General features: G+C 40.0%; 1 protein-coding gene across 1 annotated transcript in view; it reads left to right on the top strand.

Moving 5' to 3' along the window:
- Nucleotides 1–25931, top strand: part of LOC149207383 (heat shock protein 90-5, chloroplastic-like) — a 67326-nt gene that overhangs the window by 20781 nt on the left and 20614 nt on the right. The window contains exons 3-14 of the mRNA XM_089395707.1: nt 16111–16236; nt 16327–16420; nt 16532–16612; nt 16815–16958; nt 17045–17161; nt 17322–17429; nt 17842–17946; nt 18066–18206; nt 18332–18424; nt 18859–18936; nt 19338–19592; nt 19693–19795. Of these exons, the coding sequence (XP_089251833.1) occupies nt 16111–16236; nt 16327–16420; nt 16532–16612; nt 16815–16958; nt 17045–17161; nt 17322–17429; nt 17842–17946; nt 18066–18206; nt 18332–18424; nt 18859–18936; nt 19338–19592; nt 19693–19795 (1445 nt within the window). The remainder of the gene's footprint in view (nt 1–16110; nt 16237–16326; nt 16421–16531; nt 16613–16814; nt 16959–17044; nt 17162–17321; nt 17430–17841; nt 17947–18065; nt 18207–18331; nt 18425–18858; nt 18937–19337; nt 19593–19692; nt 19796–25931) is intronic.

The following is a 25931-nucleotide window of genomic DNA, read 5'->3' on the forward strand; positions in this document are numbered from 1 at the left end:
ATTCAGGATCAATGGGATTGTGGCATTTCATTAGATTATATCAAGTATGAAGGTATGCGATTAGCATTTAATCAAGAGCACCAAGCCCTATATGTACCCTAGTGTTGGTGGTGTTAATTGTTGAACTCCTTTGTCACGCGGCACACCCTTAGCAAAAAGTTACCTTTCAAGCAAGTCAAAATCATCGATCAAGCATGTTAAGCTTTTCCTACCATATTTTAAGTCTTGAATTAGGTAGTTTGATCAAAATTGGGCAATGTTGACTAATATCCCTAGACAATCGAGGTAGAGGCAAAGGCTAGACAAGAGGAGAAGAATCTAGATTCTAGATGGTTGATGCTCGAATAATTAATCATTAATGTACAATGGATGTTATATCTATCTTGATTTATGCAAAAGTATGCATGTTTTCATGTCTTCTACAACTAGTTTGGTATTTGGGATGTTTTTTGAGTATATCTATATATATATAGCAGATGCTTCGCTTCCTAGATTTTTGGAAAATGACGCTTCGGTGTCCCCGCTTCCGAAAAACATCCCTGCTTCATGCAACATTGGTCAGCCTTAATTGTTTTGGCTCCAAAATTCGAAATTCAAATTGAAATCAAGTCGGCTCCCTCCTATTATCAAATCGGCCTGACCTTTCTAGATGTGTTCTCAACCACTATATAGTAATATATGCACAACCTGTCTATCCTCCAAGAGCAACAAGTATGCACATCTTTAAAAAGGATCTACTTGCGGCCTGGAGCAGTCATGCCTATCTGAAGCAGGTCGAAGTCTGAAGATATTTTGGGCTTGATTTTCTTTGTTTTTATGAAGGGCTCTTCACTGGGTTATAGACCATTTGTTTAAGGCAGATCAAAAGTATTTTCTGAAGCTTATCTGTGCATCATCTCTTGGATAATTCTCAGTCTTTCTAGCAGATCTTCTAGCCCTGTTTTCGGCCTCTCTCAGGACTACTTTGTGACATCATTTGCTGAGCTCTGTGCAACATATATCCTTGGCTTAGTACTACAACATTTTGTGATTAGATCTGAGGCACCTTTCCATCATGATTCTGATCCAAGTTTAACTTAGGTAATTCAACACCTGTGATTCATTTGTAGCATTCTTGTGACAAAATCTGGGACATGATGCGAATTGCAATAAGGGTATTCAAGTAGTATATTTGACCTTCTAGAGGCTCTTCTCGGTGATATAAGCTTGTGTAAATCTGACGCATATTAAAGCCTATTCAAAACCCTCTCATGACAAAATCTCTGACTTGCTGTGGCTAAGTATTGAGGATCACTGTGGTACATTCTAAAATCCGTGTTAAAGCGAATTCTGGGCATCTTCTTGATTATCTGTTGCAGAGATATATAACTCTCAATTCGGTCCTGAGGAAGTAACGTGTACATCTTTCTGTAGATACTTGGATCTGATGATATCGGGTCCTCTAAGGTTTGTTTCGGATCTCTGAGTTTAGGGTAGAGATGAGCCTGTTTTGGACTTATTGCAGACATACCTGAGGCATGCTTTTCAGAGGTTTAATTCACACGAGATTAAGGCATATTTGCACCTAATACTAGCTGGTCTAAGGCACCTTCCATCAAAGTTTCTGAGGCTAAATTTCGTTGGTCATAACTTCACACAAATATGGGCAGTGGTTTGTGGTTTTCTGAGGCCCATCTAGGGCTTGGGTCAAGGTATGTCCGTTGAGGATCTCTGCAGGCAAACTAAGGCAGTTTTCCTGAAGCATATTGAGACAAAACAAGCAGATCTGTGTAAGCCCTAAATCTGAGACTGCCAGAAGCCATTTTGTTGGGTAAGTTGCAAGTCTTGTGGCCTAGTTCGTGTTAAATCTGGAGTTTCATTTTGTACTGTTCCAAGGCCCCTTTTAAAAGGATAATTTCAACAAGCTTTGAGGTCAGTCTTGATACTCCTAAGGTCATCATCTTGGAGCATTCTATAAAAGACAATCTTTGTGATTGAAGTATTCGTCTGGAAGCAGATCATTGATGCACGTTGTTTTTTTATTGAAGACACTTACTGAAACTATACTATTGGTAATTGGCTGTGCATTGAACTTGTAATGATATGTATATCAAGTTGCGTTGTGAAATGGCAGTTTATGTATGGATCACTGTGTAGCAGATTTGCTGATTTAGAGGTAAGGCAGATTGATAATTTTATGCAGAAGTTTATGTTATCTTGAGTGACACCTTGTTGAGGGCATACGGAAATCAAAGTGATGGTATAGATGCATTGCCATGTTAATGCTAGCTGTTATGTACTGCTATCTTACTACTGTAGGGTTGATTGGTATGTTGAGATGTGTTTGATGACTTAGGGCTTGTGTTTGATGACTTAGGGTTTGTGCTTGAGTCTACACCAATGAGCACTTAATCTAATAAATAGAGTTGACCTTGTTTGTTGGATCTGGCATTGTTGATTAGTACTAGGAGATCAGATTGACTAGTGAGCAGAGGCTTTGCTGATACACATTTATGACAGGTCTGTATGTTTGGTTCACATTAATGATATTTGATGCCAGGGTTGAAAAATGAAAGTGTTGAGGTTGTTGAGCTAGGGTTTCAGCTGCAGAAGTTTTATGCCAATTGAAGTGCAGCGTTGGTATTGACAACTAGTGTTTGGTATTAATGTTGAGCAGATGCAGATTTGATTATGATAGTGGACTTGACAAATTTTATGCTACTAGGGTTATATCTTTTATTGTTGCTGATGACCTTGTGCCAGTATTGCAGATCGACAAAGTCAACAAAATGTATTGATTTTATTTATTTTGTTATAAAACATGGGTGGATTCAGTTTGAAAATTGTGAAACATGGTCCGCTTGCTAAGTAGGGTGGCAGGGTGGTGCAAGGCAGGAGATTGAAGTTTCCTTGAGGTTGGAGCCTGAAAACACTTAAGGGACGCAGGGTGGTGCTAGGGCAGGTGGAAGCCTGTGCAGGGTGTTGGAGCACCCTTTCAGTCAAAGCTGATAAAACTAGGGTGTTGGAGCTGGTAAACTAGGGCGTTGGAGCGTCCTTCTAGTGGGAGCTGGTAAATCAAAGTGTTGGAGCATCTTTCAGGTTGGAGCTTGTAAACCAAGGGGTCGGAGCCTCCTTAAGTTGATGTTGAAAATCTTGTTAGTTGGAGCTTCCTATTGATGTAAATTTTGAAGACCTATATTAAGAAGTGTTTGGTGGTTTTTCTCCTGGAAGGATTTCCACCTAAAAAATCTGTTGTCTACTGTCTTGGATGGTGTGCATTGTTGAATGGTGTTGTTATCTTTAAATGTGATGTGATGCGAACTTATGTTTTTAATCTAATGCTAATATTTCTAACAAAGATCTTAAAATTTCACACCAAACCCAAAGATCCGACTTATACACACCCACTAAGAATCCCCATATCCAAAGAGCACACTTAGACACACCCACAAAGAACCCCCCTCCAATATCCAAATTCTCTAGATTGCTTGCAATTATTGATGGAAGCTCCAACCTTAGAACAAATTCATGACACATAAATCTTATGACTAAGCTGAAATAACTTAGGAATATGTCTAAAGATGTGGAGGTTGCTTACCAATTTAACAATCAAAGCCAAGGAAGATACTTGTGAGAATAAACATTATTGGGTCAAAGGAACTTTCCCCAAACCAAAGTTTCGAAGAACATGAGCTATTGGTTCCATTGTCCTGGCTTATTCAACCTTATGAGTTTATCCCAATTGAAATTGTTGGAACTGAGTTAAGTGAGGAGTGTGTGAAGGTATCATAGGCTTTATGTCTATTGATGTAGGCCTTGGTCATTAAATTTTCCTACCATTTGAGGTGAGACGTGGAGGGTATGCAGATGCTTGTAATATTCATTATAATTAAATGAAGGAATGGGATCAAAGGTTAACCCCCTTTTGTTCTTTGAACTCGTTCGAGATGAGATTCCACTGTGGCTGGGCTATCTCTGTCTATCATCCTCCTTTAATTCATGGGAAGTTCGGGATTCAGCAGAGAGAGAGAGATAGTACGTTTACAACAGAAGTCAACACTTTGACTTATATAGATAAGAGCATAGATCATCTCTAAGAAGATGATACATGAGATCAGTTGAAGACATGTTGCTTCAACTGATTCTCCAAGGTGACTCCTTCACCTATCGTTGTGCTGCATTTCGTCATCATGTTGCACTTCACCGTGCTGCACCATGCTACAACCATCATCACTATGCTGCATCTCATCACGCTTCATTAATCATGAATGTACCCATCACCGTATGCATTATGTTCCATTGCTGCACCATGTTGCCATACTGACCTATGTGTTGGTTGCATCTTGCTTGCATGTTGTCCCTTGCTTGCTTGTTGTCCTTAGCATACTAGCTGTTGCATGCTAGCTGTAACATTGCATGCTGGGTGTATTTGCTGCTAAGTACCATACAACTGTCCCAATGTTAGTTAGTTGTCCCTTGCATGCTGCTCTCCTTTGGAGACAGATGCTTTAGCTATTCCGACAGTTCTTGGCAGTTTTGGCAGTTCCTGGTAGTTTTGATAGTTCCCGACAGCTCCGACAGTTTCGGCAATTCCAGTTGTTCTCAGCAGTTCTGACTTCTGCCCTCTACATTAGCTTTCTTGCCTGTTTCGGCAGTTTTGTCAGTTCCGACAATTTCGCTGTTCCGACAGTCCCGATAGTTCTGGCAATTTTGGCTATTCCTGGCAGTTCTGACTTTTCTCGGTAGTTTCGGCTATTCCCGGCAGTTGTGGCAGTTCCGGCTTTTCCAGGCAATTCCAGCTTTTTTCGACAGCTCCGGCTTTTGCCCTCTGGATTATGGCAACGTTATCCCTTAGGATCTCTCCTTCTACTAAAACCCAAAGACAAGTAGAGAGGAAGAGATCCTAAGTTTGTTGAAATGACTTGAAGGCCACCTCTATTTATACTAAAACGTTGAGCACAAGTGGGGTTTATTTGGTTGCTGGTCGACCTTGACAAATTGTGCCATAACACAACTAAATTCATATCTCCATGAATACTTATTGGAATCGGATGCTCTTTAGATCAATCCTACACCTCTTGATGAGAGGGATCCAAGAAAAATATCAGCTTCCATTAATAAGATGACCCACATGGAGTTTGGCCCTAGTTGCCAATTTTAACTCTCCCTCTCAACTAGAAGAAGTCCATCCACTGATCCATATGTACGACTGTACTATCTCTGTCATCAGTGCCTTGCACTGCTCTGCTCTGCTTTGCTTTTCTCTGCTGAACCATGAAGAAGAAGAGTTGATCGAGAATGTCTCATACCATTCTCTACTGACCTGAAGTCAGTTTCATCTGAAGTGAGTGTGTCACATCACTCTTACTGGCCCGAAGTTAGTTTTATTGATCCCAGATCAAGATCACAAGAGTGTCTCAAACCTCTCATACTAATCCCAGATCAGTTTCATTGATCCCAGATTAGTTTCATTGATCCCAGATCAATGGAGGTCATCCTAACATAGGGAGTACGGTAGATACATCGATGCGTCCATCGATAGTACTACTATGTTCCCTAACCCCATTTCCCTGTTCATTGATCAGATAAGAGGTACTTCCCATGAGTCCCAGACTACATGGGTAGGATGCCTCGACAGGAGAACTAATCATCCTGTCCACAGGAGAACGAATCATCTTGCCCCATTGTCGCCACGGGAGAACTAATCATCCTGACCCATAGGAGAACTAATCATCTTGTTTAACAGTTGCCACGGGAGAACTAATCATCCCGGCCCATGGGAGAACTAATCATCCCGACCCATAGGAGAACTAATCATCTTGTTCCACAGTTGCCATGGGAGAACCAATCATCCCGGCCCACAGGAGAACTAATCATCCTGTTCCACAGTTGCCACGGGAGAACTAATCGTCCCGACCCACAGGAGAACTAATCATCCTGTTCCACAGTTGCCACGGGAGAACTAATCATCCTGGCTCACAGGAGAACTAATCATCCTATTCCACAGTTGCCATAGGAGAAATAATCATCCCGGCCCACAGGAGAACTAATCATCTTGTTCCACAGTTGCCATGGGAGAACTAATCATCCCGGCCCACAGGAGAACTAATCATCTTGTTCCACAGTCGCCATGGGGTATCACAGGGGAAGGTTGAACCTGTCATCTTGTACATAGCGCACCACTAGGGGAGGGTGAGTCGCCCTATGGTCGTATGTTGCTCCAGTAAGTACCCCAAGCCCTCTAGAGCTCCTAGAGCTCAATGGATGCAACATGTAGGAACCTTATAAGAAGGTTTTTCAACTACTCCAAGTCATTCAGGAAAGTCACAGATTTGACCTTTCCTTGAGGCTTTGACAAAATGTCTACGACCTGTACATCAGTCTCAATGCGATGGAGCCTCCTCGCTCATCGACTTACCATATCCCAGATAAGGCGGTATTTGATGTCTATCTATTGGAGCAATCATTGAGTACGAGATTCCTCAATAATCGAATCCCCCACTGGTTGTCACAGAGAATCACAGTGGTATTCATCATGTGTACAAACAACTCACTTAAGAGCTTTTGCAACCAGGCAGCTTCATACGAGATCATACTCGTAGCTATGTATTCGATTTGGCGGTGCTTATAGCAATCGACTTCTGCTTCTTGCTCATCCATGATATCGAAGTAGAATCCAAAGAGAACTAGCACTGAGAAGTGATCTAGTGATCCTCCACACTATTTGCTTAGTCAACATTCGAATAATCATGCGGTTTCATATTTCGGCAGTGTATCTCAATCCATGAGAGATTGTGCCCCGAAGATATCTCAGAAGATTCTGGGCACCAATCTAGTCAGGCTCAACCAAATATCAGCTCACCATGCTAACTACAAAACATATGTCCGGACGAAAGTTCACCAAGAACATCAACGTGAATGAGTTTATGAAACTTAGAGGCATTTCCCAATCTGGTCTGACATCACTACCATATAACTTCTGAAAGTTAAGATCCTCGAGGTAGTCACAGGCTTGCAGTTTATGATTCCGCTTCCGGAATCCAACTCCCTCTTACTTCTGCAAATGAGGGGATTTGCACCTGTCAGAAATAGGTCATCCTCGTAAGGTGCCGGTATGAGAGTTCTATCATCCACAACCTTCGGGTAATGGTTTGGATCGGTTTCACTCCTAGTGAATCTTAGCTTCATCAAACAACTATCAATCCTCTCATACTACGCACGGGGTGTTTTGCTTCAAGCCATAGAGGGCTTTCTTCCACCTGTATACATGAGATTCTCGATCATGAATCTCAAAATCCTCAGGTTGTTCCAAACTTGTGGCCCTGCTGCATGAGGGGAATGGTCCCCTTGTAAGATTTTCCTTCGCTACATCTCAGACATGTTGCTTCATGCTCTTCTTGAATTCAGGCATCCCAATCACCATTTGACTCACATCGGGTAGGTCCCAATGGTAGACCTCCGGTGTTATAGATGCGATATGTCAATTGACATGATCCCTAATGGACCATCCTGCAACTTGATACAAATTGCCAACCTTGAACCCATGAGAAAAAGCATCTTTGAAAATTCTATTTTTTAACACGTACCTTTCCATCGATGAATGCCACCTTAAAACATTTGACTTCCCTTTCCGAGATGGACACCAGGTTCTTGCGATTAGGTACATTAAAGAGATTCTTGTAAATGAATATAGTTACCCTCATTCAATTGAGGGGTAACATTCCCTACACCCTTTCCGGGATAGGTGGCATCGACTCCAAGTATAATCCCATGGTTGTTTCCATCTCTACCAAATTCGAGAGAGCACTCTTCTATCTGATGAGGTGCCTTGAAGCACTATGATCAATAAGCCAGATTCCCAAAGAATCTGTAGGAGAGGGCCAATACAAGATAACGCTTCTTTATCCTATCAAAAACAACATTTGATTTTTCATACCTGGGGTTCCTTGTTTTCTTTGAAGAGCCAGCCATTTCCTTGATGACCCATTACCTGTCATTCCTTTGATCGTTGAAGATGTCCTTGGAATGATTGTTATCTTCATCAGGAAATGTGTCTCTGCCATTCAAACACTCCTTCACATAATCGCTGAACTTATTGAAACCAAGGCATCTGCCTTTCCTTCCACCCTTAGATCCGGACTTCCCAATGAAGTGATCTTTAGGTAGGCCAACAGAAACTTCCGTTGTGCCATTCTGATAATATTCTGCTTTGACTTCACCCTCGGTGAATTTGAAGAGGGATGAGGAATCCACTGATCCTTTTTCCCAATTGTCTTCGGTGATTGCTCTTTCACTCTTGCTTGGGCATTGTCTTCACCTCAACTTTGATACCATGTTAATTTTAGGTATGTTCTATGCTTAGAGCAATTTATTTCAATTTTCACAGTTAACTCAATATCTTTTCTAGATTAGCAATCACATCAGTATTAAAGTAAACTGTAGATAGAACATAAACATAAATCACAGAAGACAAGCCAAGACAAGGGGACACAAGATGTGGCGCTAGTCAGGGACAAACCATAATGTGGGGAAACCCTTAATCAATTCTTCTTATATGTTCTTCAATAGTTCAGCAGAGAGAGAGATAGTACGTTTACAACAAAAGTCAACACTTTGACTTATCTAGATAAGAAGCATAGATCATCTTTAAGAAGATGATGCATGAGATCAGTTGAAGACATGCTGCTTCAACTGATTCTCCAAGGTGACTCCTTCACCTATCGCTGCGCTGCATTTTGTCATCATGCTGCACCTCATCGCGGTGCACCATGCTACACCCATCATCACTATGTTGCATCTCATCACGCTTCATTAATCATGACTGTACCCATCATTGTATTGCATTATGTGCCATTGCTGCACCATGTTGCCATACTGACCTATGTGTTGGCTGCATCTTGCTTGCTTGTTGTCCCTGTTGTCCCTTGCTTGCTTGTTGTCCCTAGCATGCTTGTTGTCCTTAGCATGCTAGCTGTCCCTTGCATGCTAGCTGTAACATTGCATGCTTGGTGTATTTGTTGCTAAGTACCATACAACTGTCCCAATGTTAGTTAGTTGTCCCTTGCATGCTGCTCCCTTTTGGAGACAGATGCTCCAGCTATCTCGACAGTTTTGGCAGTTCCGACAATTCCAGCTGTTCCCGGCAGTTTTGGCTTCTGCCCTCTGCGTTAGCTTTCCCGCCTGTTTCATCAGTTACCGGCAGTTCTGGCATTTCCGGCTTTTCCCAGCAGTTTTGGCTTTTCCTGGTAGTTCCAGCTTTTCTCGGCAGTTTCAACAGTTCCTGGCAGTTCCGGCTTTTCCTGGCAGTTTCAACAGTTCTTGGCAGTTCCGGCTTCTGCCCTCTGGATTAGGGCAACGTTATCCCTTAGGTTCTCTCCTCGTACTAAAACCCAAAGACAAGTAGAGAGGAAGAGATCCCAAGTGTGTTGAAATGACTTGAAGGCCACCTTTATTTATACTCAAACGTTGAGCACAAGTGGGGTTTATTTGGTTGCTGGCCCACCTCGACGAATTGTCTCGTAACACAAATAAATACATATCTCCATGAATACTTATTGGAATCGGATGATCTTTAGATCAATCCTACACCTCTCGATGAGAGGGATCCAAGAAAAATATCAGCTTCCATTAATAAGATGACCCACATGGAGTTTGGCTCTAGTTGCCAATTTTAACAATCACCAATAGACAAAATGTTTTAATGTGTTTTGAGTTCAAGAGTTTTAGCCATTGAAAGTGAGCGGGTGCCTCAGCCTGGTTATTTGTAGCTATTCCTAACCTCCATTCATAGTTTACTTTTTGATTTCCACTGGCTTTGAAGACCATCTCCCCGTGCTTGCCACGCTCGAGTATGTGGACTTTATATTAAGAATGTTAGTCAAACATACCCTTTTGCGGGTTAATGGAGTTTTATGTAAAGGCTAGTTATCCTTCCAGCAAAATACAAAGAATCTCAAGTAGTAACATGAACTATAAATATTCTTCGGTGTAAGAGTAGGGGTCTTTTTGGAGAGTGTATAACAATATTATCCTATAAATTGAGTTTTGTGATGGTTACAAGGGGAGGAAGAGGTGGTTTTCAATGGGGCTAGAAGGTAAACTCTAAATTTCAAGGGACTAATCAGATAAGAATGGAATAAAAATATTTAAAAAATGGAGTATTAAAAAAAATTGAGATTCTAGAGCACATAGAATTATGATACAATTCAATGAAAGTAGCAATTCTTAAATAACAATTATGTTCTTTAACATAGAATTATGATGCAACTTAGTAAATGTAGTAATTTATAAATAGTAGGATCGAAAGTTGGAATTCTTAAATAACAACTATGTTCTTTAACATAGAATTATGATGCAACTCAATAAATGTAGTAATTTGTAAATAGCAGGATCGAAAGGGCTTGCCTATATTAAAACCATAAAAGTAGATATGGGGTACAAGAATCTACCAAACATTAGTGTGAATCTGTTGGTTCTATCTCCCTTTCACTACAAAAACATACTAAACATACTACATAGTTTATCAACACAACATGGATAATATTTACTACATGTTATTCCTGGAGAATTAGTTGTTGATTTTTGGGTAGCATTAGATGTGCTCTAGCTCCAAAATTTTGTGGATGGGCTAGAACACATGAGATTTCCAAGACCCAAAAATCTTTTGGTGAAATTCCACCCAGATTGTATTTTTATTAAAATAATTAATATTTTTAGTGGGGTCCCTAAGTCTAAACTTAGGAAAATTAAAATATTAATGGGTATTAATGAAAATATGGGTGAGAAGCTTTTAAGAGACAAGGATCAAGTCTAATTTAATCTTTAACCGTTGATTAGAGACTTGATCTCGACAGGAAAAGTATAAATGGAGGCTTGGAGTTAGTTGGATAAGACACACAGAGAGATTGAGAAAATCAATTTTCTGAGGTGAGAAGTTCTCAGGAGGGAAGTCGATTGGGGAGATCTTGCAGTTGAGGGGGAGTGATAGTTCGGAAATACAGACAGAGAGGTGGAGAGAAGCTTGTGGAGGCAGCGCAGTAGCCAAGAGAGATGATGTTGGGCTAGTCTGGGCCCACACAGCCTTGACGCAGAGCCAGAAGGGCTAGCTCAGAGGGAGGAAGCTGCCTTCCACGTAGAGTGTCGGCATTGCCCGAACAATCAAGGAAAGATGACTTAGTGGGCATAAGAGTTGATGCAAAGCTAATGCAGAGCTTCAGAGAGCTCCATGTAGTTACTGCGAAGGGGCAACACAATTATTGCTGGGGCCAGCGAGATTTACCGCTGGATCAACCAGAATCTGCGGAGTGAAGTGATGTAAAACTCACTCAGGTTTTTTGCCATTGTATTTCTCTGTCACTGGTTTTCTGAGGGGGCAACCAACATTTGTATTGAAAACTTCTGCTTAATAATAGAAAACCCTCAGAGTTGCTGCATCAGTTTTCCCGCATTGGGTTTTTCCGGGGACGTTTAGTCCAAAAATAAGTGTGTCCTTTGCATGATTGCCTCATTTATTTTTCAATACTTGATTTGTATATTGGTGTAGGTTGCAATGTATTTGCATTAATATTTTCTGAATATTTATGAAAATAACTTGTTAAATGAAGAACACAAGTAGGTAATGCAAGTCAGTTTATCGCAGTAGGATTTCTGGTTTGTTAGATTCAGAAATTTTCACATGGTATCAGCGCGATTGCAGATCATGGAGGACTGAAGCCATCAGTGGAAGGACAGAGGAAAATATGTGCTGAAGACAACCGTCTCGAGAGATGGCGTAGTTTTTGGCTGAGAGAGCACAGGAGGGGTGACGTAGTCACCAAGGGAAGCTCATTCAATGCTTGCGTCAGCTTGGTTGGGTGACGTTGTTGCTGTAGAGGGAAGTGCAGTGATTACTGGGCCAACGCAAAGACTGTTGAGTCTCGTTTTTCTTGTTGCTGGGGCTAGAGGTGCAGCACAGAGTTCATCTGGAGTTGCTGGTGGGGTGCTTATTCTGTTGGTGGAGTACAATATCTAGTGGGGCAGAAGCAAAGTAGAGGGAATCAGTTTCTCGGAAGATTTCTTGCCAAGAAATCTAGATCCAGTGCTGAGCAACAGTGAAAATAAATCAGACAAGGGTGGTTCGACAGTGGTTGGCAGAAGGATTTCTGTGAAGGAAATCAAAATTCAGAGGGAGCTTGTTCCTTAGAGAATTTCTAGTGCCAAAGAAATATAGATCCGAGTTTTGCTGGTGCAGCAACGAAAGAGGGAGAAGAGAACCAGTTGGACATTCATTTGAGCAGAGATGGCCGCTAACAGATTGAGGGATTAGGACAAGTTGGATGGAGCTTCCAACTTCGTCATATGGAAGGCCAGGATTTTGGCAGTTTTGGATAAAAATCGCATCAAGGATTATGCTTTCATGATAGTTGTTGTTTCGGTCGATGCTGATTCTCTCAAGAAGTATGAGGAGGCTCAAGCAAAAGCAAAGTGCATGATCTTGGACGGGGTCAAGGATCATGTGATCCCACATATTGATGAGAAAGACACAACAAGGGAAATGTGGAAGGCCTTGACTACTTTGTACAAGGGAACTTCCATTCAATGGAAGATGTTGCTTGAGAGTCAGTTGAGACAGTTTCAGATGCAGAAGGGAGAAGAAATTGATCCCTTCCTTCTCAGGTTGCAAGGATCAGTGACCAGCTAACTTCCATAGGGGCTACACTAGATCCTGAATTTATGGTCAGGACTGCCTTGAATGCAGTCACTGAAGACTGGGAAACCTTTGTTCAAAGCATCTTGTGCAGGGCTTCTCTTCCCAGTTGGGAGGAGATGTGGGTAGCTTCGACAAGGAGACATCAGATGGTTGACCAAGGCGGGAGGCAACATCAAAGGGATCAGAGTCAAGGAGGAGGAAGAGGAGGATGTAGCTCTTGCATTAGCAGGACAACAAGGGCAGCAGAAGAGAAAGAAAAAGGACATATCCAAAGTCAGATGCTTTTGATGTGGAGAGATGGGTCATTTCGCCACACAGTGCCCTCGGATGAAGGGCAAGGAAGAGAAGTTTGATTCAAAGGCTACTTCAGCGAAAGTTGACAAAGAGGACGATGATGAGGATTGCTCCATGAGTGCTCATGCACCTCTAAAGAAGAGGTGGGGCGATATTGAGCTGGAGTTTGGAGGACTACACAAGGGCAGGATCCTTGAGGTGCCCAAACTCTTGGATCAAATATGGCTACGGGAGCCCTTAATGACAGTAGCAGAATGACGAGAGTTAGTTGGTGCGAGGGATGATGGAGCAACAGTGGCAGAGCTAGAGTGCCAAAGTCTGAAGCAGTGCAGTGGAGTGTTGCAATAGTGTGGGAGGCACAGGGCAGATACAACAACAACGCAGTAGCATAAGAGGGGTCATCACATATTAGCTGCAGATGTAGCTTCATCGTCCAAGGACATCTAGATTGACCAACATGTTAGCCTTTTGGGTCGCTTTTTTAGTTGCTTACTTCTCAGCAACAGAGTTGCAGTGCAACAGTTAGCAGTGGCAGTGCTATGGGCAGAATGATGCAGCATATTGAGAAGGAGTTGCAGTACAGATGCAGCAGCGACAGTGGCAATGTCATGGGCAACAATACAGATAGCAGTAGCGCAATAGATGAGGGGCGACAGGTTGAGCATTAGCAGCGCATAGGATCAATGCTGTGGATCAATGTGATACTTCTGCGGGGAAGTATTGTTAGAGCACATTCCACACTAAGAGGGAGTGTTGATTTTTGGGTAGCATCAGATGTGCTCTAGCTGCGAAATTTTGTGGAGGGGCTAGAACACATGAGATCTCCGAGACCCAGAAATCGTTTGGTGAAATTCCACCCGGATTGTATTTTATTAAAATAATTAATATTTTTAATGGGGTTCCTAAGTCTAAACTTTGGAAAATTAAAATATTAATGGGTATTAATGAAAATATGGGTGAGAAGCTTCTAAGAGGCGAGGATCAAGTCTAATTTAATCTTAACTGTTGATTAGGGACTTAATCTTAACCATTGATTTCTCAACAGGAAAAGTATAAATGGAGGCTTGGCGTCAAATGGAGAAGACATACAGAGAGATTGAGGAAATCAATTTTTTGAGGTGAGAAGTTCTCAAGAGGGAAATCGATTGGGGAGATCTTGCAGCTGAGGGGTAGTGATAGTTTGGGAATACAGACAGAGAGGCAGAGAGAAGCTTGTGGAGGCAGCGCCGTAGCTAGGAGAGCTGACGCTGGGCTAGTTTGGGCCCATGCAGCCTTGACGCAGAGCCAGAAGGGCCAATGCAGAGGGAGGAAGCTGCCTTCCACGCGTGAAACTGCCGGAACAGCCGGGGAAAGCTGACGCAGTGGGCAGAAGAGCTGAAGCAGAGCCTCAATGATCTCCACGCAGGCCCATGCAGTTATTGCGAAGGGGCAGCGCAGTTGTAGCCGGCCCCAGCCATATTTGCTGTCGGATCAGCCGGAATCTGCCAGGTGAAGTGAGGTAAAACTCTCTTAGGTTTCCACCATTGTATTTCTCTGTCTCTAGTTTGCCAGAAGGGCAACCAGCATTTGTATTCATAACTTTTGCTTAATAATAGAAAACCCTCAGAACTACTGCACCAGTTTTCTCGCATTGGGTGGTTTTGGGGACGTTTAGTCCAAATATAAGTGTGTCCTTTGCATGATTGTCTCATTTATTTTTCAGTACTTGATTTGTATATTGGTGTAGGCTGCAGTGTATTTGCATTAATATTTTCTGAATGTTTCTGAAAATAACTTGTTAAATGAAGAACACAAGTAGGTAATGCAAGTCAGTTTACTGCAGTAGGATTTCTTGTTTGTTAGATTAAAATTTTTTCACATTAGTGTCACATAGCTGCTGGTTTGGATAGTGGTGAATCCTGACCAGTGTTACCAAACTCTTCTGTGTATGAGTTGACTCTTTGAAGCTGGGTTCCATCAACTCCTCCTAGGCTGATGTGGTCTCTGTGCCATCAATTTCTGCTTAGAAGTTTTGGCCAGTAGATGGAGTGATGATCTCCTATCTCTATCTTGGGTGGGATTTTTTTTTTTCTTGTTTTTGTTTGGTTTTACTTGGTTTGTTTAATTTATTTCTTCCTTCTATGTTTCTCTTATTTTTTATTTTCTTTCTTCTAAATTTGTTCATCTAGTGAGGTTTTTCATATGGCTATTATTTCTGCTACATCCCTTGATTTTACACCACTCAAAATTTCTCTTGGTTGGTGAGGGTGATTTGGTAATTTGGCTCCTTCTTTCCAGCCAATCACTCTTCCTCTTTATTCATCCATCAAGCAAAGGAGGGAAAGCAAAAGTTATATGGAAGAGTTTGCATGACATACTTATATGGAGTATTCAAGGCCCAAGAAGATCATAGCAAGAACCTCATTTCCAGAAATTTATTCTGGCATGTGTTCTGTAGGTTTGATGTTTTAACCATCTAACGCTCACAAAACTCTTCATGAGAACTTTTATCTCGAGTTTCTGGAGAAATTTTGATATAAACTTTGTTAATGGTATAGTGTTCTACAAGTGCAACCATTGTTTCTTGTGACATTCATTATAACACACTTACAATCTTCTTGATCTCAATGATCTGCACTCAACCATGAGACTCAGACTAAGATCTTAGTTGACCTTGATTTTGTGTCTGAAATCTAAGTGAAAAAATATGAACATAGGAGACATATAACTGAATGATTACTGGGCTGTAAAATACACAGCTGATCTTCTGAAACAGAGGAATTATTGATAGATATAACACTAATTGTCTAAAACCAAATTAAAAGCTCTTATCTTCTACATATACAACTGAAATTTAGGTTGCATAAATTCAGGAGTTACTTAAATTGGAAAAGTTAGTGTAGTAGTAAGCAAATTTCTCTTTTGTTTTCTAGATTTAAAGTTTGATATGTTCTAGCACATCTCATATAATTGTGTGCATTGCCTTTTTGGTCATTGTTGGATGTGAGGGTTTTTGGTTTCGTTTCTTGTTAAATGGACATATATTGACCTGTCAGAAATACTGGTTTAAATTTTTATTAAGAATGGAATTCTCCCATGTAGTTTCTACATAGATTATCAATAAAATATGTCTAATACAAAAGAATGATCATTTGATTGTTGTGCAACAGTAATGCAAGTGATGCTCTAGATAAACTGCGGTTTTTAAGTGTGACCGACCCGAGTGTACTTGGAGATGGTGGTGACTTGGAGATCCGCATAAAACCAGATAAGGAGAATGGGACCATCACCATATTGTAAGTTCTGTATGCTACGCTTTTCAAATAAACTTCTCGTGATCTTGTAACTGATGACTTACAAGAGTTGGCTCTTTGTGTGGTTTACAGGGATACTGGCATCGGTATGACCAAAGAAGAATTAATTGACTGTCTTGGGACTATAGCTCAGAGTGGAACTAAAAAGTTTTTAGAGGCTTTGAAGGTTGGACTGTTTTAACATTTTTGCTGCTAAATCAGTTGGTCCATTCCAGCTTTGAGACAGTAGTTTATGCTCTACATTCTTGTTTTACAAAAATGTACGTCTTGTTTGCAGGAAAATAAGACTGGCCCTGACAACAATTTGATTGGTCAATTTGGTGTAGGCTTCTATTCTGCTTTTCTTGTTGCTGATAAGGTATCCTTTTATATCTCTTGGATAAGTTTTCAGTGATTAATGGCTGATAAGTCTTCGCTATGCTTAATTGTTCCTTTTGGTTAAAGACGAGCTTCAAAGACCTTCTGAATAAGTGATGTCATCATTTCCAAAAAATCTTGTTTGGAAATGCTGGAGTTTCTTTTGGTTGCTGTGAGTAATAATGATCCTCTATGTGTCGCAGGTCACTGTCTCAACAAAAAGCCCAAAGTCTGATAAGCAGTATGTGTGGGAAGGAAAAGCTGATACTAGCTCCTATATAATACGGGAGGAGACAGATCCAGAAAATCTTATTGTTAGAGGGACTAAAATAACCCTTTACCTAAAGGTACAGGGCATTTCTTTTGCATGGCATTGTTAAATTTCTTTTATACTACCATATGTTGATATTCCATTTGTTGTCCTTCCATGCAGCCTGATGACAAGTTTGACTATGCTGATCCGGAAAGGGTTCGTAACCTGGTTAAGAATTATTCACAGTTTGTCTCTTTCCCAATATACACATGGCAGGAAAAGTCCCAAACGAAGGAGGTGAGCAGGATAGGTTTTGATGTACTCCTTTCTGTCTGTCTATAAAAGTGAAGAACTAATTCCCTTGCTCGTCAATCATATGTGAAACAAAGTTTAATAGTGTGTCAAAGCTAGCTGTAAGCCTGATTTATCTTCTGAAAGAAGCTGGGATGTTTTGAAGGTTGAGGATGACAGTGCTGAAGTAAAAGAAGGGGAGGAAAAGAAAACTAAGACTGTGACAGAAAAGTATTGGGACTGGGAATTGGCAAATGAAACAAAGCCTATCTGGGTAAGCCATCTGTATGTTATTGTGCCAATTTGCCAAAGGATGTTTTAGGCTGCATTGGGTGTTATCTTTTTTTTTTTGGAAGTTTGGCAATGGTGAGGCTACATCATGGTCATGTCCAAGAATAACACACGAATAAGGCAGGTAATTGAACCGGTGACTTAACATCTAGGAGTGCCTTAACAGCGCACCTGATCACCGTCTATCCAAGACCCTGTGGATGCATTGGGTGTTATCTTATTCTGAACAACCATTTCATATATTTTCTGGCTAATTGTGAACTCAAAATTCTGTTTTATTTCATTTTAATATTGCATGCCTGCATCCTTTATATATAGCAGAAGCATGGCCCATGTCAATCTCTACTTGTTCCTCTGGGGCTTAGCCTTATGTCTTTCTAACTTTCATGTTCTAGATGCGTAATCCCAAAGAGGTTGCATCAGAAGAGTACAATGAGTTTTACAAGAAGGCATTCAATGAATTTCTGGATCCTTTGACATACACTCACTTCACAACTGAGGTATGGCCTTTTGGATAGATGTACAGATATATTTAATTTGGAAAATTTCTTCTTTTGGTTCACGTAATCGGTGTATGAAAGATTATTACAACAAATTGCCCCATACTGTCTGAATGCAGGGTGAAGTAGAGTTCAGAAGTGTCCTTTACATCCCTGGTATGGCTCCCCTTAGCACTGAGGATATAATGAATCCAAAGACTAAGAACATTCGTCTATATGTCAAGCGTGTTTTTATTTCTGATGACTTTGATGGTGAATTGGTAAGTTGTATTGATTGTCTTTTTTGCAACTACTTCACTCCTGGAATGTTTCTTCCAAAAATTATAGTCTCATTAGAGGGTATCTGGTGCTTATGTTGAACAAAATATGTTCTACCTGTATGTAGTTTCCACGCTATCTGAGCTTTGTTAAAGGTGTTGTCGATTCAAATGATCTTCCTCTTAATGTCTCCAGGGAGATCCTTCAAGAAAGCCGTATTGTAAGTTCCTCATTCACACCTTCCTTTTCAAATATGCCATTGTATGAGGTTAAAGTATAAGATTTAATATGCAGATCAGTTGGTACTTTTTTGAATAATATTGATATGCAAGCATTAATATGAGCTTCTATGTTGGAAATATTTTGGTTTCCAAGTATTTTGTGGGTTTAAAGAAGAAAAATATGGATTGTCTTTATGTTTGATTTAGCTGTAGATGGTAAATGTTTTGTTCTGGAGCTAGGTAGGGATTTTATATTGCTGTTACGTCAAGTCATATGCCATTTGAAGTTTCAACGAGTCTAACTACAAGATATTGTGATTATTTGCTTTCGTGTCTTTAGCAGTAGTAAATGTTTGATGCAATGGCGTTTTGGTTGAACATTTGTCTACTTATTGAGTTTAGTTGTGACTAAATCCTTGAATGTGCATGTCAGGTTCGTATAATGAAGAAGCGTCTTGTACGGAAGACATTTGATATGATTCAGGGTATTGTGCAAAGTGAGAATAAAGATGTAAGTCCACAACCTGTAAATTTAGAGGAAAGTTATTAACCGTGTCATGGTTCAAGAAATATTGTTATGCTATCCTACTTTCCACCTTAAATTCAATGTGAGGTGCTCATTAAACACTATCTATTTGAATGGAGTTATGTTTCATAGATTAGTAGAATCCAGTTAATATCTGTGCCATAATTTGAGTTGTTTATAGACTCCTTACATCTTTATGTTCCTGAACTTTCTTCTCAGAAATGGAAAACATGTTTTGTGACAGTAGTGTTGATTGATTCTTGTCAGCGTAATGAAATTGAAGCATTATTGCATTGTCTTCTGTCATATTCTTTGATGTTGATTGAGTGAATGCGTTTTGAAGCTTCTGTAAAAGGAATTTACATTATTTTGGATTATTAATGCAGGATTACAAGAAATTCTGGGAGAACTTTGGAAAGTATATCAAATTGGGCTGTATCGAAGACTCAAATAATCATAAACGGATTGCTCCTCTTTTACGGTTCTTCTCATCCATGCATGATGAGGAGATGATTAGCTTGGATGATTATATTGAAAACATGACTGAAAAACAAAATGGTATTTTTTATATTGCTTCAGATAGCATTAAAAGTGCCAGGAGTGCACCATTTTTGGAAAAAATTTTGCAGAAGGATATTGAGGTATGATTTTACCTTTTTTCCACATAAACGACTTATATATTTAATGTACCTTGATAGTACATACAAAGTGACAACTGCACTGTACTTTGTTGCTTTACAGGTCCTCTATCTCGTAGACCCAATTGATGAGGTCGCTATTCAAAATCTTCAGACATACAAAGACAAAAAATTTGTTGATATTAGTAAAGAAGACCTGGACCTAGGTAAGTAATTTGTATGTTGTATTGATATACTTGATGATGGAACACAATAAATATAGTCTGGGAAGTTCTATACAGTCTGTCTCATTCTGAAGAAGCATGCCAATGAATGTGGTAGAAAATTATCCATAAATAAGAGCAACTCTCTGACCATCAGTTGCAGAAGAAACATGACCCTAAATGAAGCAAAATTTGTCAATTTCATTTCTGACATCAGAGAAAACTATGTTTTGTACATCTTGAGCGGGCCTAATAGTTGAGAACATGGGCTTCCTTGTAAGAGGTCACAGGTTCAAAGTCAAACCACAGGGGGTTAGATTATGTACACCTCAGTAGACTTTAGCAGTCAAATCACTGCACGGAGGTGGGTCACTTGTCCCACAAACAAGGGTGTCTCATACACCTTAAAATTAGATTATTATTATAATTTTCATCCTCTGCTTTCAAGGGATCATTATTTTTGCTTGGAGGTAGATCTATTATTTTCAGAGAACAGACAATGCATGTCCAGATTGGATGTTTTGAGTACAGAATTGCTTTCTTTTTTATATTTTCAAAGAGAACAGGCATGCATGTCTGGATTGGATATTTTTAGAACAGAATTGCTGTCTTTTTAATTTTAAATCTTTTTTTTTGTTCTTGTCCACATTTATTCATATGGTCTAAGTCCTATGTTTTGTCTGATTGAGTACCTGTTATGAAAAATATTGAACTTCAAAAGAAGTGAGTTTGGTTTTATCTTTTCTTCTGTGTGCTTGCATGCCCACATCACATGCTCACATGTATCTTCATGTCCTCTTTGGGCACCAATGGCTCACTATTTCTTGCAGCAGAATTTATTCTTACCTGCAGACAAAGGTTGTGTCAGAGTCCTTGGTGTCCAGTGCAGCATTCTTCATTGCTGGGACCTTGTACCAAGTCCTCAGCAACAGACCTGCAATGGTTGGTCAGTACATAACCAAGACTTACACATACATGCAGAACCTCTATCATATGAACAGACATCATTTACACAACCTATCCCTAGCTGTTCTGACCAATGAAGAGGCTTGCTTTCACACAAATACAAACACAGTTTCACTCAGAAATATTTCTTTCTTTTCTCTAATACACATATCATATCCTCATGTACACATATTGATCACTGATATTCCCCCTCTTGGCCTCTCAATGCACATTCAAGCATCTGGTATTCAGAAGGAACATTCATAGGTATTAAAGGGAGAAATATGCCGATGTTATTGATATGCATATAATTACTAATACTATCGATTTGTTGTGTGTCTTAGCACTCTCTTCCTCCATGGAGTATACTGTTTAACACCTCTATTATACTTCATGCACTCAATCCCTCTTCAGAGGCATCACAACCTTTATTATTATCCTTATACAACTATTTCTAAATTTTTTGGAGACTGTGCCAGGCCAATGACAATGGCAGGCAGTGTTCTTTGCCTTTGCAGCCTCTTTTATCTTTTAACCTCTTTTGTTTGTGTTGCCGCAAAACCTATCAGGCCTTCGAGAGGGGTACCCTACAAGGAAGGCACTAGACTAAGTGACAACAATGGGGTGGTGGCCCATTGTCACCACAACTAAAACTCCTTGCTCATTATGGATTTTCACCAATGGGAGGAATCCCTATATATAATAAGTCACCTAATAGGTGTTCTAAGCCTGAAGGTGTAAGGTGACAAAGATGCCTCCAAGGGAAAGGCACAATTTAGGCATAAGGCATCAAGAGGAAGAAGTTCTCTTTCCTTGAAAAGGCCAAATTAGGGCAACATAAGACCTAGGGTTTGATTTTTATAGGTTGAGAGTTGGGATGACTAAAGGTCAAGATGCCAAGAAAGGGCTTCCTACAACATATTCCAACAAGGTTAAGACACACGAAACCCTCAAGAGGTTCCCAAGTTGAAGCTATAACTAAACTAGGGTTTACACTAGGGAAAATAACTAGGGCAAGGGAGATTATTGCTAAAAATAGAATGAATGCCCACCAAAGGGAATGATTTTGTGGCAACCACTCAACACTCGATGTTTAGACTTTCCATGACCCAAATTCCATATCCTTCTCAATTCACAGAGAGCCCTAGTTGGTCGCTTGGCCATTCAGAGGACCAAGATAGGTAAGAGAGAGAAAGTAACTTTATCACCAAATAAGGATGGGCGATGCCTAGTCCTAGTGTTGATGGAGTGTATGGATTCTTTAGGTTGGCTAAAACTTGCAAAGGAGTAAGGATATTTTGATGCCCTAACATCATAACCCTAAGTATTTTCTTTGTGCGGGTCCAAAATTCACTAGGGAGAGCTAATGTAAGATCACCAAGGGGCTTTCCATTCACGTATCATACAATGAGTAATGCATGCAATAATATGACTTAGCATCCACAAAGTTGATATTCAACAAAATTAAGGCACAATATTTAATCTAGATCACTGATTTATTTATATATATTAGACATGAAATCAATTTTTTTCAATAAAAGAGCAATTGCAAGACAATATGCATGTACAATCCAATCATTGATCCAAGTCAACTTCTCCAAAGACAAGAATATAGCTCCAATACAAAGTATTCTCCATAGATCACATCTCTCCAATAGGAAAAGAGGCTCAAATTCTCAAGTAGAGACGCTGAATTCACAAGTGATGATGATGACAAATGAAAAAATCCTCTCCTTTATTTATATCAGGAGGACAAGTATAATTTTTAGTCTAAAAGCCCCTAAAAGACAAGTAAAATCATAATGATGCATTGGGTTACAAGTCAACCCATCTAGCTTAGACAATAAATCAAATGAGAGCCCACATGTGTGAGCAGTGAGGCCTCAAAAGGCTGACGTCATCCAATAAATGAGCTCCATGTGGCATGCGTTGAGGCTTTTGGGTGGCAAGTGTGGTGTAAAAGCCTTTAAAAATCATTATTTGAGGGTTTGCCCTCAAATCTCCATCAATATCACTCTGCAGTTCCCAGAATTATCATTTGAGGGTTGGCATTTTGATATTCTTTTTATTTTATTTTGTGGCAATGATATGCTTTTTCTTTTTCTTTTAGCTGCATCAACCTCTTAAGGCAATTTTCGGACCCAACCTAGGTATGTAGATGTATGGGTGTCAAATCCTAGAAAACTAAGGGTTAATGGAACTTGAAGAATGAAGGTGGAACATGGGCTTGTAATGTAATATGAAAAGTGGAAAGTATGGAATAGGGATAAATGGAACAATGCTATCTCAATCAACCCCTCCTATACCCATTGGGCCATTAGGGGAGGCCCCATTGGACTAAGATCGAATATTAACCCCCCATTTAAGGTGAGGGAACAAGATCACAGTCAAATCCCCTCTTTCTTCCAGGTCATCCCATAATACATATAAAATGCCCAAATACAAACAAGAATAAGCACCAAATTGCAAAATGAATAAATTAGCCTTTGATTGGAAGCCAACCTTCGTTCATGTGCTTTTGTTGGATGGGTGAGAATGTATATGACTGATGCAGGTGGTGGGGATACAATGGCAGATTGTCAGCTAGTGGTGGCTGTTAGTGGCTGCATGGTTGGTCGGATGGATGTGAAGATTGGGAGAAATTTTTTCTCCTATAGGGCCACCCACTTTGGTGGGTAATGTTAGTTTTTGTAGCATCGGATGGTGTTCTAGTCTTTACAGTTGTCAGAGAGGCTAAGAAACACTAGGACTCTATAACCCAGAAAAAGTTTTAGGAAAATCCACTTAGAAGTGCCTTAATTAAGTTAATTAATCAATAATTAATTTTTTCCTAAGTCTTAGGGAAAATGATTAATTAACAATAATTAATTGAGGAAGGTGAGATTTCTCTAGAAACTCACATTGATCGACTAGGAAATAATCTTAGTCGTTGATTAAGTTTTAATCTTGGCCGTTGGAGTCCCAACTGGAGATTATAGGAAGAAGTCGATGGGTAGATGGAGGAATACACTTGAGATTGATTTCCTTGGGCAGTTTGACTTTCTAGAGAGCAACAATTGTTTGTTGGAAGAGTTTGAGCCAAAGAAGGGAAGTAGAGACAGAGAGAGGTAAAGACAGTGAGTTTGGAGGAAACCTTCTAGATCTTGAGAGTAGCTTGCAGAGAGAGCCATAGAGAGGATGACACAGGTGCTGCGCATACATATCTAGAGGGAAATTCGATTTAGTTAGAGGAAGGGTCGTTGCAAGTGCTAGTGGCCAGAAGAAATTCCAAAGGGCTAAGCCAGAGGCTTCCAGACCAATGATAGTCAGTCATAAACTAATCAGAGGCAGTTCCAGGCCAGCGAGTTTCAGGCATGCGCAGAGTTGGTGCTGGGCCTGTGCAGAGGCAGTCGGAGAGCTAGTTCGATTGGCTTGATTGAGCCAGGATTGCTTGTGGGGATGAGGAAAATTTCCTCACAATATTTTTACCAACATTTTTCTTTGTAGGATTAGCAAATTTCAACATTGAGTTGTACTCAGAATTTCACACTGTTGCTTAATAATAAAAACCTTTCGTTGTTGCACCTTTTTTCCCAAGTTGGGTTTTCCTGGGGACTTTTGTCCAAAAATAACGATGTTATAATTGTGTATGCTAGTATTTTCTCAGTTTCCATAATGTTTAATTTTGCGAAGATTGCAGTGTGATTAATTCGTTGTTGCCGTGGCAATAAACTACTAAATTAATTAACAGTTAGAAGAATTAATTTCGGTTGCTGCAATAGAATTTCAGTTGTGAAATTTTCGCAGGTAATAGTTTGTAGAGTGCACTTTCTTTTATCTTTGTCTCCCTCATTGCATCTGGTTCTGTGTAATTATTGAAATGACTCATGGAAGTTTGCCTTATTACCTTTGACTCCTTCATGCTCAGTTACCCAACTACTCGACTATCTGGTATGTTTGTTCACAATCCCATTTTTCTCCATGAGTAGTTCTTTCCTTTTGTTGGCAAGGTCTGCTATTGGTGCTATTGGTCCTCTTGAACTCTACGACTTAAGCAACACCTACATGGACCATCCATGTATTTTCATACACATCTCATGTCTTGGTTCACCCTTCTTACTTTATTTATCTAAATACTTTATCAAATATGACTTCCAATACTCACTTTCTTGGCATCCATTCAATACCTCCTTTTACATAAACAAGCATTGATCTGGCATCCAATAATGTCTTGCAACCTTTATTATCTTTAATGCCCCTTTTTCTGGACATTGGGAAAGGAGAGTATCTCATTAGCCTGGCTTAAAAATTAAAATTAATTACGGGCTATGAGAGAATTTATTAATTAAAAAGTGACTAAACAAAAGATAAATATTACAAGTCACTTTAATAAAAGAAGAAAAAGACCCATAATATTCAAATGACCCGTGGTATCTACCCATGGTATTACGATAGTCTGTGACTATTAATGGATATGAGAGTTCACTCCTTAGGCGTGCATTTGGATTATTGTTTTGTTGTTGTTGAGTTGAGCTCTTGGAGCTTGTTTGGGTGAGAGCCTACATTATGAAGAGGGTTAGTTTCAGTGGTCAGTAGTCAGCCCTAGCTGATCTAGTGAGATATACCCTAGCTGATCAAGGGGTTTCGGTATTGAGAGATATGCCCTAGTGTTAAAATTGGCAACTATGGCCAAATTCCACCTTGGGAAAACTCATTTGATGGAGATGATGTTTGCATTAAATTCCTCTTTTCGAGAGGACCAAAATTGATATTGATATAAAGATCATCCAATTTGGACAAGCAAAAGTTTGTTTTGAATTTATGCCCACACATGTGCAAATTGTTCAGGTCAGCCACATCATCATGTAGGCTCATGAAGCCCAATGGACGTGGCTCTTCACCCTCAACGACTTGTATAAATACAAGTGCCCTCTCACCTCATTTGGCATTATCATAACACATTTTTTCTCTCTCCTCTCATTGGTTCGTACAACTATTGGGCAGATCTTCTCTCTTTCACGTGTGGCAGAAGGACAATTTTTTTGGGCAAATTGCAGGGTTGAATTTCAAGATTGTTGCAGGAGTTTGACCAATGTTGAATGAGCACGTTGACTCGTCCTTTCACTGTGATTTTTGTGAGAAAATTTTGTATTTGGCAGGTCGTATAGTTTGGCACAGGAACCGAGAATTTTAGGCACTTTGATCGCAAGGTTGA

The sequence above is a fragment of the Pinus tabuliformis genome, chromosome 1_2, assembly GCF_031772625.1.
Source record: "Pinus tabuliformis cultivar Carrire ecotype Pingquan chromosome 1_2, CPIR1, whole genome shotgun sequence".
NCBI lineage: Eukaryota > Viridiplantae > Streptophyta > Pinopsida > Pinales > Pinaceae > Pinus > Pinus tabuliformis.